A 15,739-nucleotide genomic window follows, 5' to 3' on the forward strand; every position below is an offset into this window, starting at 1 on the left:
GCTACTGTGTGACCTTGGACTTGAACCGAGGCAGCCCAGCTCCAGAATCATGCCTTCCCCCTCTCCCAGGGCAGCACTGGAAAGAGGGTCCCCGAGCCAGGGCAGGGGCGGGCAGAGCCTGGGGGGTGTCCTGGCTCCGGGTCGGAATCTCCCGTCTGTCTCCACTGGGCAAAGAGAAAGATCCCTGCGGACGCCAGAATGTTTGAAGGCTCGGTGGCAGGAAGCAGGAATGCGGGTCTGATGGTTCCATGTGTTTCGTCTTCTTGGTATTCACGCACACAAACAGCACGTCGTAATACTAACAAAGGAAAGTCACAGGAGTCTCATTCCCTTACACACCAGTCCTTTTTATTTTGGTTTCACACTTCCGTCCTCGTACATAGGCAGCATAAATTTCTATATTTCTCATCATCACAGAATTACCATTTACAGTCTTCTTTCCTCACCTCCTATTAAAGACCCATTTCCCATAAGCCTCCTCCATGGTCTTCACGAGTGTTGCTTTTCATGGCTTCATAATATTCCACGGATTTACAGCACCCTCGTTTTTTGTTTTGTTTTTTTTTTATCCTCACCCGAGGATATTTTTCCATTTCTTGTACAGATAGAGCGGGAGGGAGAGAGAGGAAGGGAGAGAGAGAGAGAAACATCGACGTGAAGGGACACATCGAGTGGCTGCCACCCGCACGACCAACCAGGGCCGGGGACAAACTGCAACCGAAGTACGTGCCCTTAGCAGGAACCGAACCCAGGTCTCTCCGGACCGCAGGCCGACGCTCTAACCGCTGAGCCAAACCGGCCAGGGCGCACCCTTGTTTTTTATCGTCGTCTTTGTTGCTGTTACGGAGGCTCTTCCAGTTACTTCTGTTAGTGTTATCAGCAACGCTGAGATGGAGCTCTTTGGGGATATTTTTTATTCTCCTGCAGCTACATTTTTAAATTCTTTTGGATTATCTCTTTAGTCTGAGTTCCCATGTTTGCTGATCAAAGGGTCTAAACCTGTGCGTGATTGTTGCCCTTGTTATCAAACCGATTGCTGCAAAGGCTCTGTCTTGCCGCGTTGACCTTGCTCTGCCCCAGGGCCCAGGGTTCCCTGATCCTGGCTGGCCCGGGGATTCTTTTTCTTCCTTTCGTTTTGTGCTAAGCTCTTGTCTGTGAGGGAGTCGCTTCGTGCTGCCTTCATTTGCATTTTCGATGGCGTGCGAGGCTGAATGAGTTTCCATTTATTGAAATTAACCAGCTACAATTCTTTCTTGTGTGAAATGACTGTTTGGGTTATTTGCCTAGGTATCTGCTGAGGGTTAATTCTGAGGAGTTCCTCGTGAGTTCAGATAAAACCCCCGCTCTGTGAAGCTGACTGCAGCGAACAGCCCCAGTCAATCTCCTCCTTTTCATGTTTTCTTCTGTGTAGAAGTTTGAAACTTTTCTGTCCTCTTACCTGCCAGTCATAGTGTCATTTTTGACATCTCTTCAAGCCTTGGAAAGTTGTCATTCCCTCCAGCAGATTAGCACTGAACTCGGTTTTTCTGCTGGATGGTCTATGATTTGACCTTCTTTTCCACATCAGCTAATCCACACGGAGTTCATTTGCTGTTACTGTTGGGATGTTTTCCCCAGGCTGCCGAGGAGTTGCTCTAAAAGGGTCATTCGATGATCCCCGCCGCGGCCACTGTCTGGAACGGCTGCCTTTGGGGGTAGAGCTAACTCTCCAGGCCAAGTGCACAGGGTTTCTCCAGCGACGTGGCGGCGTCTTGACCTGACAGTTGTCCCCTCCACGTCCCCAGGCGAGGGCTGCATTGCTCTGCGGTTAGAGGCCACGGAGACTCAGCTTCCCATCTACACACCGCTCACCCACCACGGAGAGATGATGGGTCACTTCCGGGGCGAGATCAAGCTGCAAACCTCCCAGGGCAAGAAGCGGGAGAAGCTGTACGGTAAGTGGGCACGATCCCCCACCCCCGCACCCATGTCAGCCCTGCCAACAGGAGTGAGCTCCTCTCTGAAAGCCAGGCATCATCCTTGCTGGGTAGACGGGGAAACTGGGGCACAGAGAGGCTCAGTGATTGGCTGGAGGTCAGGGACCGAGTAAGCAGCCGCAGGTGAAAGTGCAGGTTCACCGGGCGCTAAGCTGGAAGTTGTCCACGTGCTGGGGTCCTGCCCTGTGTGGACAGCGAGACAGCAGGGCTCACCACACGTGGACTGTCTAGCAGCCTCTGCTCCTTGGGACGTGCTGGGCCATCAGGGGTGCCGCCTCCCAGGGATGTGGCCCCCTTCTGCCCTGGGGGAGCTCCTTTCTCTAGCAGGACCGTGGGTTGGAGTGAGGGGGCCTGAGCATCTCTGCAACTACATGTCCGAGTCAGAAACAAAGACGGTCCGAGCTGCCCTTTAAGCCCGTGAAGAAGGTGGCTTTGGTACCCGAAGCTCTGGTGGGGTCGCCTTCTTCTGTTTGTTCTGTTTGGATCTGCCAAGGACAGTTGGCCTGTTTTGCCCCTCACAGGCCCCAACAAATTGCGAAGTCACATGAAATGACCCCTCTGGGTCACATGTGTCAATTCTGCCCCCTCTGGAAGCATGGCAGGCATGACTAATCGCTCACTGAACCCGCATGAGGCCTGGGGACCGTGCTCGGGCAGCCGGTGTTCGCTGTCCGGCGCGGGCACTCGGTGGAAACCTCTGCCATCCCAGCCCGACCTGCACACTGGGCCCTCACGTGCTTCTTCCCGGCCCGTCCTTTGCAGACTTCGTGAAGACTGAGCGGGACGAGTCCAGCGGGACCAAGTCCCTGAAGAGCTTCACCAGCCACGACCCCATGAGGCAGTGGGAGCCTACCACCAGGTAGGGCAGGGGGGTTGCCAGGGCGTCGCCACAGACCCGCTGGCCTTGCAGACGAGCACCCAGGGAGGGAGTGGAGCGCAGAGAAACCCAGGGCCGGAGGGAAAGGGGGCTCGGCCCGGAGAGGCGCCGTCCTGCCTCGGGGTCCGTGTGACTGTGGTGCGGCCTGAGATACTCCTCTGTGCTGGAGGCTTTGGTTCAGCGCAACGAGCATGGGCTGAGCACCTGCTATGGGAGAGGTTCTAGAGAAGCCAAGGCAGGTCAGGAGCCGTCCCTGACTTGGGGACTCGGCCTGGGACAGAGGCCCCGTCCAGGAGAAAGCCCCCAGGGAGATGGCTGCGTGGACTGGATGCCCAGCACGCACTGTCCCTGTTGGTCCCCACACCGCAGGCCCATGCATCCGGCCCTCGCCCACGGGCACCGCCCCGGGAACACGGAGCTCACCTCTCCAGCCCCTTCCCTGTCTCCCTCCAGCCTCCCCTGGGTGCTGTATTCCCTCTCACTCTTTCTCTCCCACTGTTACCCTGCCGACGAAAGCGTCCTGGCTCTCCCGTGTCGCTCTGGCTCCAGAGTGAGGATCAGCGCAGGTCTATACATTCTTCTCCATCTGACCAGCATTAGAATCCGTGTTCAGGAAGCAGGCACTGGAGTGGGGTGGGCCAGAGCGGGCTGGCTGAGCAGAGGGAGCTGGGGGGCTCTTAGCCCTGCACATCCGGCTTCTCCTCGTGATGGCCCTGGCCACAAAGGACGACGCCTCTGTCACCAGAGGCAGCACAGGGTTGGGGTCTCAGGCCCCCTCCCCCGAGTTTGGGCCATCCCCTCCGTCGCTTTAAGCTGACTCCCCAATATTCGAGGTTCCAGCCTTGACCTCCGTGCCCTCATCTTCAAATGCCCACGTGGCCATTTTCGTTCTCAGGCCTCACACACAAACGTGCACGTTGACCTGTCCCCGGTGGAACTCTCCACGTACCCCACCCCAGCCTGCACTCCCCACGGTCACTCGGCCCCACCAGCCTCGACAGTTTCCCATTCTATCCTCCCCACTGCTCGTTGGGCCACCAATGTCTCCTGGGACAGTTACACCCCTTCAGGGCCATGAGTTACTCTTCCCGCTGTCTCCCCCCTGCCTTCTTACCTGCCCCCCAGAGAGGGCTTCCCTGGTCACCCTGGGCCCAGCGGGGCTCAGCGCGCCTGCCAGTCCATCTCTGCCTCTTTGGCGAGTCTCTTAGACTTCAGCACTGTGCAAATACCACCTGTCTCAGTCACTGAGCTTGTTTTGCTTGTCTCCCCCACCATGTCTGAGATCCGTGAGAACAGACTGGCAGCCTCATTCACAACCACATTCCCTCTGCCTAGCCCAGGGCTGGGTGCCCACTGGGCACTCAGAAACTGTTACGTTGTATGAATGAATGAATGAATGAATCCATGCACTTACTGCCCCAAAAGTGAAGGAATTGAGGAGATCCTGAGGGGTCCTGAGGAACATTAGGAGACACCATCCTCAGGCTGGGACTGATCGAAAGGTGGGAAGGGAGAACTGACGTGTGACTTTGGGTGTCTCCCCCACAGGGTCCCTCTCTGCAGTGGCTCGAGCATCACTGAAATCATCAACCCCAACTACATGGGGGTGGGGTCCCTCGGGCACATGAAACAGGCCCTGTCCCCCGACCATCAGCCCACAGCCTGGAGCTATGACCAGCCACTCAAGGACTCCTCCCTGGGACCCGGAAGGGGAGAAGGCCCTCCAACACCACCCTCCCAGCCACCCATATCACCCAAGAAGTTTGCATCCTCCACAGTGACCCGGGGCCCCTGCCTCAGGACACAGGAGTCAAGGTGAGCGTCCTCCTCACCAAGACCTCTCCCTTCCCTGTGTGTTTGCTGCTGGGAAACCCAGCCCTGGAACGGAAGCTGCATGAAGGCTGGGGTGTGCGTCCACTTTGCTCTCTGACTCACCCTCGGGGCCTGGAACACAGTAGACACTGCCGAAATACTTGTAGAATCTCCAAGCCCTACCCTATCAGTGTGGACTTGAAAGATTTTTCAGCCCGGCCAGTGTGGCTCAGTGGTTGAGCGTCGACCCTGCACCAAGAGGTTGCTGGTTCAATTCCTGGTCAGAGCACATGCCCAGGTTGTGGGCCAGGTCCCCATTGGGAGGCATGCAGGAGGCACCCGATCAATGTTCTCTCTCGATGTTTCTATCTCTCTCTCCCTCTCCCTTCCTCTCTCTCTAGAATCATTAAAAAAAATTTTTTTTTAAAGAAAGATTTTTCAAATAGAAATTTTTATTCATTTTTTTCATTAATCTTCACCTGAGGATATTTTTCCATTGATTTTTTTAGATAGAGTGGAAGGGAGGGAGGTAGAAAGAAAGAGAGAGAGACATTAATGTGAGAGAGACACATCGACTGGTTGCCTCCCCCGCACGCCCCGACCGGGGCTGGGAATCAAACCCGCGACCCTTTGGCCTGCAGCCTGACACTCTAACCACCGAGCAAATCCGGCCAGGGAGAAAGTTTTAAAGATACTATCAAGAAAAATACCCTCCCATAAAAACTGCATTGATTGAAAAAGTCATTTCTATCACCTGTGAACCCTGGAGGCCCCCCGAGGAGAGGTGGGGACTTCCATGTAGAAGTCCCTCTCCAACTCCAAGCTCCCCTCTCTTCTTGGCCACGGGGTGCCTGTTTCAGGTTCAGCTCCCCCATTCCCCCTGTTGAGGACAGTCAGAAAAGGAGGCTGCTGAGACCAGGAATACCAAAGGGAGGGAGCCGCTGTCCTGCAGGGGGAGGACTGTGGCCGGGCACTCGGGAGGTTAGAGGAGGGTGCGCTGTCCTGCAGGGGGAGGACTGTGGCCGGGGCACTCGGGAGGTTAGAGGAGGGTGCGCTGTCCTGCAGGGAGAGGACTGTGGCCGGGGCACTCGGGAGGTTAGAGGAGGGTGCGCTGTCCTGCAGGGGGAGGACTGTGGCCGGGCACTCGGGAGGTTAGAGGAGGGTGTGCTGTCCTGCAGGGGGAGGACTGTGGCCGGGCACTTGGGAGGTTAGAGGAGGGTGCGCTGTCCTGCAGAGGGAGGACTCTGGCCGGGGCACTCGGGAGGTTAGAGGAGGGTGCGCTGTCCTGCAGGGGGAGGACTGTGGCGGGGCACTCGGGAGGTTAGAGGAGGGTGCGCTGTCCTGCAGGGGGAGGACTGTGGCGGGGCACTCGGGAGGTTAGAGGAGGGTGCGCTGTCCTGCAGGGGGAGGACTGTGGCGGGGCACTCGGGAGGTTAGAGGAGGGTGCGCTGTCCTGCAGGGGGAGGACTGTGGCCGGGGCACTCGGGAGGTTAGAGGAGGGTGCGCTGTCCTGCAGGGGGAGGACTGTGGCCGGGCACTCGGGAGGTTAGAGGAGGGTGCGCTGTCCTGCAGGGGGAGGACTGTGGCCGGGGCACTCGGGAGGTTAGAGGAGGGTGCGCTGTCCTGCAGGGGGAGGACTGTGGCCGGGGCACTCGGGAGGTTAGAGGAGGGTGCGCTGTCCTGCAGGGGGAGGACTGTGGCCGGGCACTCGGGAGGTTAGAGGAGGGTGCGCTGTCCTGCAGGGGGAAGACTGTGGCGGGGGCACTCGGGAGGTTAGAGGAGGGTGCGCTGTCCTGCAGGGGGAGGACTCTGGCCGGGGCACTCGGGAGGTTAGAGGAGGGTGCGCTGTCCTGCAGGGGGAGGACTGTGGCGGGGCACTCGGGAGGTTAGAGGAGGGTGCGCTGTCCTGCAGGGGGAGGACTCTGGCCGGGGCACTCGGGAGGTTAGAGGAGGGTGCGCTGTCCTGCAGGGGGAGGACTGTGGCCGGGGCACTCGGGAGGTTAGAGGAGGGTGTGCTGTCCTGCAGGGGGAGGACTGTGGCGGGGCACTCGGGAGGTTAGAGGAGGGTGCGCTGTCCTGCAGGGGGAGGACTGTGGCGGGGCACTCGGGAGGTTAGAGGAGGGTGCGCTGTCCTGCAGGGGGAGGACTGTGGCGGGGCACTCGGGAGGTTAGAGGAGGGTGCGCTGTCCTGCAGGGGGAGGACTGTGGCCGGGGCACTCGGGAGGTTAGAGGAGGGTGCGCTGTCCTGCAGGGGGAGGACTGTGGCCGGGGCACTCGGGAGGTTAGAGGAGGGTGCGCTGTCCTGCAGGGGGAGGACTGTGGCGGGGCACTCGGGAGGTTAGAGGAGGGTGCGCTGTCCTGCAGGGGGAGGACTCTGGCCGGGGCACTCGGGAGGTTAGAGGAGGGTGTGCTGTCCTGCAGGGGGAGGACTGTGGCTGGGCACTCGGGAGGTTGGAGGAGGGTGCGCTGTCCTGCAGGGGGAGGACTGTGGCGGGGCACTCGGGAGGTTAGAGGAGGGTGCGCTGTCCTGCAGGGGGAGGACTGTGGCGGGGCACTCGGGAGGTTAGAGGAGGGTGCGCTGTCCTGCAGGGGGAGGACTGTGGCGGGGCACTCGGGAGGTTAGAGGAGGGTGCGCTGTCCTGCAGGGGGAGGACTGTGGCCGGGGCACTCGGGAGGTTAGAGGAGGGTGCGCTGTCCTGCAGGGGGAGGACTGTGGCCGGGCACTCGGGAGGTTAGAGGAGGGTGCGCTGTCCTGCAGGGGGAGGACTGTGGCCGGGGCACTCGGGAGGTTAGAGGAGGGTGCGCTGTCCTGCAGGGGGAGGACTGTGGCCGGGGCACTCGGGAGGTTAGAGGAGGGTGCGCTGTCCTGCAGGGGGAGGACTGTGGCCGGGCACTCGGGAGGTTAGAGGAGGGTGCGCTGTCCTGCAGGGGGAGGACTGTGGCGGGGGCACTCGGGAGGTTAGAGGAGGGTGCGCTGTCCTGCAGGGGGAGGACTCTGGCCGGGGCACTCGGGAGGTTAGAGGAGGGTGCGCTGTCCTGCAGGGGGAGGACTGTGGCTGGGCACTCGGGAGGTTAGAGGAGGGTGCGCTGTCCTGCAGGGGGAGGACTGTGGCCGGGGCACTCGGGAGGTTAGAGGAGGGTGTGCTGTCCTGCAGGGGGAGGACTGTGGCCGGGCACTCGGGAGGTTAGAGGAGGGTGCGCTGTCCTGCAGGGGGAGGACTGTGGCCAGGGCACTCGGGAGGTTAGAGGAGGGTGCGCTGTCCTGCAGGGGGAGGACTGTGGCGGGGCACTCGGGAGGTTAGAGGAGGGTGTGCTGTCCTGCAGGGGGAGGACTGTGGCCGGGCACTCGGGAGGTTAGAGGAGGGTGCGCTGTCCTGCAGGGGGAGGACTCTGGCCGGGGCACTCGGGAGGTTAGAGGAGGGTGCGCTGTCCTGCAGGGGGAGGACTGTGGCGGGGCACTCGGGAGGTTAGAGGAGGGTGCGCTGTCCTGCAGGGGGAGGACTCTGGCCGGGGCACTCGGGAGGTTAGAGGAGGGTGCGCTGTCCTGCAGGGGGAGGACTGTGGCCGGGGCACTCGGGAGGTTAGAGGAGGGTGTGCTGTCCTGCAGGGGGAGGACTGTGGCGGGGCACTCGGGAGGTTAGAGGAGGGTGCGCTGTCCTGCAGGGGGAGGACTGTGGCGGGGCACTCGGGAGGTTAGAGGAGGGTGCGCTGTCCTGCAGGGGGAGGACTGTGGCGGGGCACTCGGGAGGTTAGAGGAGGGTGCGCTGTCCTGCAGGGGGAGGACTGTGGCCGGGCACTCGGGAGGTTAGAGGAGGGTGCGCTGTCCTGCAGGGGGAGGACTGTGGCCGGGGCACTCGGGAGGTTAGAGGAGGGTGCGCTGTCCTGCAGGGGGAGGACTGTGGCGGGGCACTCGGGAGGTTAGAGGAGGGTGCGCTGTCCTGCAGGGGGAGGACTCTGGCCGGGGCACTCGGGAGGTTAGAGGAGGGTGTGCTGTCCTGCAGGGGGAGGACTGTGGCTGGGCACTCGGGAGGTTGGAGGAGGGTGCGCTGTCCTGCAGGGGGAGGACTGTGGCCGGGGCACTCGGGAGGTTAGAGGAGGGTGCGCTGTCCTGCAGGGGGAGGACTGTGGCCGGGGCACTCGGGAGGTTAGAGGAGGGTGTGCTGTCCTGCAGGGGGAGGACTGTGGCCGGGCACTCGGGAGGTTAGAGGAGGGTGCGCTGTCCTGCAGGGGGAGGACTGTGGCCGGGGCACTCGGGAGGTTAGAGGAGGGTGCGCTGTCCTGCAGGGGGAGGACTGTGGCCGGGGCACTCGGGAGGTTAGAGGAGGGTGCGCTGTCCTGCAGGGGGAGGACTGTGGCGGGGCACTCGGGAGGTTAGAGGAGGGTGCGCTGTCCTGCAGGGGGAGGACTGTGGCCGGGCACTCGGGAGGTTAGAGGAGGGTGCGCTGTCCTGCAGGGGGAGGACTGTGGCTGGGCACTCGGGAGGTTAGAGGAGGGTGCGCTGTCCTGCAGGGGGAGGACTCTGGCCGGGACACTCGGGAGGTTAGAGGAGGGTGTGCTGTCCTGCAGGGGGAGGACTGTGGCCGGGCACTCGGGAGGTTAGAGGAGGGTGCGCTGTCCTGCAGGGGGAGGACTGTGGCCGGGCACTCGGGAGGTTAGAGGAGGGTGCGCTGTCCTGCAGGGGGAGGACTGTGGCCGGGCACTTGGGAGGTTAGAGGAGGGTGCGCTGTCCTGCATGGGGAGGACTGTGGCCGGGGCACTCGGGAGGTTAGAGGAGGATGCGCTGTCCTGCAGGGGGAGGACTGTGGCGGGGCACTCGGGAGGTTAGAGGAGGATGCGCTGTCCTGCAGGGGGAGGACTGTGGCCGGGCACTCGGGAGGTTAGAAGGGGGTGCCCCAGGCAGCCGGTGTGAGAAGGAGGGAGCCAGGGCCGAGCTCGGGCCAGGCAGCGAAGCCGCGGCCAGCTCCCATGCGTGCCACTGTCACCGAGCAGACTCATTCGAAAGCTCCTCGTGGAAACACAAGATGAGGAGGCCTGCGAGTCTCTCGTAGCTGCGGTGACAGATGGAAATGAGGAGTGCAGATCAATGAGCCAGGAGCGAAGGCGGACGAGACACCATTAGCACCGGCTTTCCTGGTGGCTGTCTGTACGGTTCACCGGGACTTCGGGGGCTGCTCTCTCCCCTTTTCTGAGCTCCGGGGTTTCTCAGCGGTGTTTCCTGTCACTGCCTAGGAGCCAGGGAAGGGAGTGTTGTCGAACAGTGTTCTCCCTCACCGCACCTCTTCCCACCTCTCAGGGGCAGGTCACAGTTTTATCCTTTAAGCCTTTTCTCTAAAAAAAAAAAAAATTAAAAATTAATTTCTCTAAAATGGAAATTAATAGATGAATGGAAAGAAGGAAGGAATAGAGGATGTGACGGGCAGGACAGGATAAGTCAGTAGGCCTGCCCTGAGCACAGCCCGGGCTACCTCTGTACCTCTAGTTTGCAGAATCTGTTGATAATGTTTTTGGACTCTTGTCATCTCGTAAGAAATTTGGAGGAAGGAAAAACAGCCTCAGTTTCCTCCCCTTGAGAAATGAGGACAAGAACCACCTCGATGGGTGCTGAGGGGCCTTTTCGGCAAAGGGCAGGACTTCGGACACCCAGGAAATGGATCTGCAAACATCCACATAGAACGAGGAGATTATTTAGTTGAAATGTTTCTAAGTTCCCAGAGTTAACGCAACACAGCACACGGTTTGGAACTGGGCGGAGAACGTGTTGCCTCCGGTTCCTTGGTGACAGCCCCAGAACGGTGACGCGTAGGCAAGGGGCCCCCGGGGTGGCCTTCTCAGCTCCCTGCTCACCAAGGAGGTGATTAGAGGCGAGAAGCCAGCAGCTCCCACCCCTGCCTGCTGCCTCTTAATGGCTTTCACCACCTGCTCAGCCTGAGCAAAGGCAGGGGAGAAGGGGGTGTCGCCAGCATCCTCCATGTCATCCCTCCTTTGCCCTGCACCGAGTAGGTTGACTGGCTGTCCCAAGACGGTCCCCTTTTTTGCACTAAGAAGCCCGCGTCCTGGGACACCTATGAATCCTGGGCAAACCTGAACAGCTGGTCACCCTGGACTGAAGCTGCGTGGTTAGAAAGAGGGTTCTTCTCAATCCCTGCTCAGCGTTGCTCTGCTTTGGAGAAGAACCGACTCCAAAATCTGAGCAGCGGGGCCCTTTGGCCCCAGGAATTAACTCTGCGTCGTGGACATTGGTTCACTTATTCCACAGGGTGGCCTACTGTGGCCTCCCGTGCGAGTCGGTTTCCTAGGACCTTTGGTCATGGAAATAAGACTTTTCAAATTGTTTTGTGGTTCTCCCAGTCTCTCCCGCCCCAACCAAGCTCTCTAAGGGTGACAACTGCCCCTCCCGGAGGGAGAGCTTGACTTGCCGCCATCTCTGCTCCTGTGGCCGGGGAGTGAGCTTTGGATCCACCAACAGGCTGGCATCCAGGGCCCTGCCCCTAATTCTCAGAGGCGACCCCCTCCTCCTGCCTCAGCCACCCAGAGTGGGCTGTCAGCTGTCAGATCTCGCGTTTTTCTTTTTTTATTTTTATCCTCACCCGAGGACATTTTTGCATTTATCTTCAGATAGAGCGGGAGGGAGAGAGAGGGGAAGAGAGAAATAGACATATTGACTGGTTGCCACCCACACAACCCCAACCAGGGCCGGGGACAAACTGCAACCGAGGTACGTGCCCTTAATGGGAACCAAACCGGAGACTCTCTGGTCCGCGGGCCGATGCTCTAACCACTGCGCCAAACCGGCCAGGGCAGACCTCATGCTTTTCCTTTCTCCTTCTTTCCTCTTCATCGAAAGCTGCTAGTCGGTGTCCTTGCACCTTCCTCCCCGGGCTGACTCCTAGCCAAGGTCCTCGAGGATCCAGGCGGGGATACAGGTCTGCGGTGGTGGGGAGGCTTTCCAAAGTCTTCCTTCAAGGTTCCAGCATTCATTCCCAGTTACACAGCTGCTTCTGGGCCTTTCCAAAGAGGAATGAGCCCCACACTGAGTCTACAGCCAAGCCCCACTGGCATCTCCCTGAGGCTAGCCTCCCCCGATACCCCGTCATCTCATCTCACGGTACCTGGCAAGGTGGGCACTCGACCCGCCCCCGGAGCCTACGCCTTGCTCCCCGAGGAGTCATCGGCCCGGGCTGCCCAGGCTTTGAGCAGTGTTTCCGCACATCCCATCGGTGAGGGCGTCACGCTGAACGGCAGTGGGTTCCCAGGGACCCACACTTTCTTCACGACGCCTTCCTTTTTGCAGAAAGCAGAACCCAGAAGACTCCCCCGGGAGATTAAGCCATTGGCCAGGAAGTAAAATGTGTTCCATTCCTGGTTCTCATAATTTGCTCAGCAGAAAATCACCTCGAGTAAGAGCCGTAAGAAACCAGGAAACAGACAAACAGGGGGCGCCCACCTGCGCCGGCCCCCGACGCGGCGCTCCCTCTCCTGCTTGCTTGCTGCTGGCTTCTTCCCATCTCTCCAGGTTCCCTCTGACGTCCGCCATGACCACTGCGTACTTTCCTTCCCCCCCTAAGTGAGGCCAGAAGGAAACCGAGGTCACTAGGAGCAATCCGGGACGAGTCCTGTGCTGATCAGGAACGTCGGCCCCTGAGCCCAGAATGTGTCCTGTTCATGGCTCACTCCGGTGTCTGGGGCACCTAGTGGGCTCATCATGTCTATTACATGATACTCCTTGACCTGCGACCCTCATGTAGCCCAGATGGTGGCTGAGGACATCTGGTCACCTGCAAGGCTTCTGTTCCCCTGAGGGTCAGAGCAGAATCTGCTGGAGACAGCAGAGAGGCTGCGGGGTTCTTGGTGGGGAGCAAGGAAGGCAGGTCTGTTAGCAGCAGTGGGGGGCAGGGCGGAGGGGGGCAGGCTTCTCTGAGGAGGACAGAGGGGCTGGTTTTGATATTGGCGGTGCCATGCAAGCCCTGCCCTCTCTCCCCTCCTACAAACCCTTCAGGAGAGCCCCCTGGCCCACCCAGGCTCCGGTGGAAAAGGTCCAGGGACAGCTGAGATCACCTGTGTGAGCAGCAACATAGGAGTAACACAGACCCTTTCCTTTCGTTTTTAAAGTTTTTAATTGACGTGAAACTCATGGGACACAAATGAGCCATTTGAAAGAGGACAGTTGGGTGGCAGTCAGTACTTCACAGCGTTGTGCCATCCCCACCTCCATCTAGTTCCGCTTTTATCCCGAAGAAAAGCCCTAGCACCCAGCACTCATCCCCACGTGTCTCCGCGTCTCCTTTCTCACACTGCAGGCCTGGCGACGTGGGGAAGAGTGGGGTGGAGCCTTTGCCCTCCGAGGACCCCAAGCTGGCCAAGCCCGAGATGTTTGAGAACCCACTGTATGGCTCCGTGAGTTCTTTCTCGAAGCTGGTTCCCAGGAAAGAGCAGGAATCTCCCAAAATGCTGAAGAAGGAGCTCCCGCCCTGCCCGGACCCACCATCCTTGTCACCCAGCATCCTGCTCTCCAAAGCCCAGGAGCCCGAGGGAAGCAAGGGGACTGGCAAGCCAGTGCCTACGCCCCCACCCACGCCCTTCCTCAGCCCCACGCCCCGGCCTCGCTCCTTCACTTGCTCATCCCCTGCTGAGGGCCGGCCGGCCGCTGGGGACAAGAGCCAGGGGAAGCCCAAGGCCCCTGCCGGCACCCAAGCCCCAGTGCCCGCCAAGAGGCCCATCAAGCCTTCCAGGTCGGAGCTGAGCCAGCAGGCCCCGCCCACCCCGGCACAGCGGCCTCCCCTCCCGCACAAGAGCCCGGCCGTCCTGCACCTGCAGCACTCCAAGGGCCGCGACTACCGGGAGAACGCCGAGCTGCCCCACCATGCCAAGCACCGGCCCGAGGACACGCCGCTCAGCAGGGCTGCCATGCAGGTGCGCCGGGGTGCGCGTGCGTGTGACGACCACCGTGCCCAGAGTGTGCTCGGGTGCACGTGGGCTTGCGTGCGTGCACGTGAGTGAGTGTCTGTGCATGATCCAACGACCCAGGCCGGGAGTGGGTTCTGAAAAGCAGTGGTTCTGGAGCTGTTCCATGAGGAAGAGGTGGAGTCGGGATTTGAACCCAGGCCTGTCTGTGTCCAAAGTCCCTGCTCCAACAATGAAAGGGTTGAAGGAGGGGCTGTGGACAAACTCTGAGCCCTCCTGTGTCAGGCCCCTAGGAATAGGCTCCATAAATACAAAGAGCCCAGATCGTTTACATTTCATTATTATTGTCATTAGTATTAACACTTAACAATGTCCCCAGGACTGCTGACACTTCAGATGCAATGCCCTCTTCCTTTCCAGAAAACCGGGATTTCTTTCGGAACAGAGCTAATAGTGCTAAGAACAGAATGTGGAGCCAGGCTGTCTTGGGTTTGAATCCCTCTTCTCCCATCTCCTGGCTCTAGTCCTCGAGCCTCAGTTTACTCATTTGTAAAAACGGAGCTATTGGTGGGACCTGCCTTCTCGGTTTAAAAGGAGGCTTACGTTTTATTATATATTATTACTGCACATTATAATTTATATCTAAGTCATTTATTTATATGCTATATAGTCCCATGCATAAGTATAACATATATGCATATATGTTAGAATATATTTCAGGTGCTTAGACCTTTGCTAAGTGTTGGCTGTCTTCAGCACTCTCCAGAAATCCTGGCTTGGCCCACAGCATGCGGGGACATGGGGACCTTTAGTTAAATCTGGCCTGGCGAGAATGCAATGCTGACAGTCTTCTGTCCTTGGCCCACAGTGAAGCCCCCGGTGAGCTGCCCATAAGACAGGAGCCCAGAGGAGCTGCACCAAGCCACCTGGACCCTCTCCTGGGACTTCCTGTCGGCCCCTCCTACTCAGCTTCCCGTGCAGGGCTTCGTACTTGTCAGGAGGCGGCGTCTGCGTCGCCAGCAGAGTGTGCTGGCTTCGAAACTTGGCCCCAAGCGCTGAGGTTGGAAGGAAAAGCACACCTGACAGGCAACGAACAGCTCACGCACCTGGGCCCCAGCTTGATCCTGGTACTTGGGACCCCAGAGCCTTGTTCCGGTCACCATCTCGAAGAAAGGAACGAAAGCGCTGACTTCCAGGTGGAAATAGAAATAATAATAATATTAATAATAATAATGGCTGCGTGTACCACGTGCCAGGTACCTGCTAAGTGCTTTACGAACATTACGAGTTGAGACTTCTTCAGCCGACCGCAACCACATCCCCAGACCCCCCGGTTCCAAACAGGACGTCCCGAGAGGTTTGGAAAAAGCATTAAAAAGTAAGGCCACTGCCCTCCTGGAGGAAGAGGCTCGCCTGTAGGAAGCTGAAGAATGAGTGTTAATTTAGGGCACAAGGAACCTGGCCTTGTAGCTTTAGTGACAAACTGCTTTAGCGAAAGCCCCAGGGGTTCGGGCAGAGCTGGTGCTAAGAGCAGGGTGTCTGGGTCCTCTCGGTTTCTGTTTTGAAGGACAGTCAGCCCTTTCTCGCCAGTGGGGGCGTCCAGCTTCAGCCCGGGCTGCAGATGCCCAGGCCCTCCCTGACGTGGGCAGCCCCCAGCAGCCCCCAGCATTTCTGCCATCATGCTCCTAGCAGAGTCTTTCCTGGGGCTGCTGAAGCAGCTGCCGCCTGGCTGCCTGGAGGGTGGGCCGCGCCGTGCCCAGCTCTCGGGATCGTGCAGCCTTTTCTTTGAAACTGCCGTGGCTTTTGGCACTCCGTCCTTGGTCACTAGACTAGATTGTGATGTCTTTCCTCGTGTTGCTTTTTCACTTAACGGAATTGATGTAGGCAACCAAATCCAGAAGTGTACGTGTGCCGGAGGCTGGATCCGCACCCACAGCCCCTTGTGTGCAGTCTGTGCGACCAATAAATCGTGCCTCTCCCTCAGCTCTTCTGTGTGGCATTTTTTCCTGCCGTTCAGCCTCCGGCAATGTTTCTAGGCTGTCGGGGCCGTAGAGCAGCAGCGAGGGGAGGAGGGTGTTGAGGTTAATGGTGGTGATGGGCAAGTATGGTCCCAACTGGAGGGAACCCCTTAGACCTGGTTTGAAGTTGGGCCTGGGCCAGGACAGCAGTACAC

General features: G+C 59.3%; 1 protein-coding gene across 1 annotated transcript in view; it reads left to right on the forward strand.

The window, feature by feature from the left end:
* Positions 1–15,538, forward strand: part of INPP5D (inositol polyphosphate-5-phosphatase D) — a 118,568-nt gene extending 103,030 nt beyond the window's left edge. The window contains exons 23-27 of the mRNA XM_036255079.1: positions 1,785–1,934; positions 2,739–2,835; positions 4,402–4,668; positions 12,963–13,575; positions 14,435–15,538. Of these exons, the coding sequence (XP_036110972.1) occupies positions 1,785–1,934; positions 2,739–2,835; positions 4,402–4,668; positions 12,963–13,575; positions 14,435–14,437 (1,130 nt within the window). The 3' untranslated portion in view covers positions 14,438–15,538. The remainder of the gene's footprint in view (positions 1–1,784; positions 1,935–2,738; positions 2,836–4,401; positions 4,669–12,962; positions 13,576–14,434) is intronic.
* Positions 15,539–15,739: the final 201 nt, after the last annotated feature.

This window comes from Molossus molossus, unplaced genomic scaffold (assembly GCF_014108415.1).
Source record: "Molossus molossus isolate mMolMol1 unplaced genomic scaffold, mMolMol1.p scaffold_m16_p_11, whole genome shotgun sequence".
NCBI lineage: Eukaryota > Metazoa > Chordata > Mammalia > Chiroptera > Molossidae > Molossus > Molossus molossus.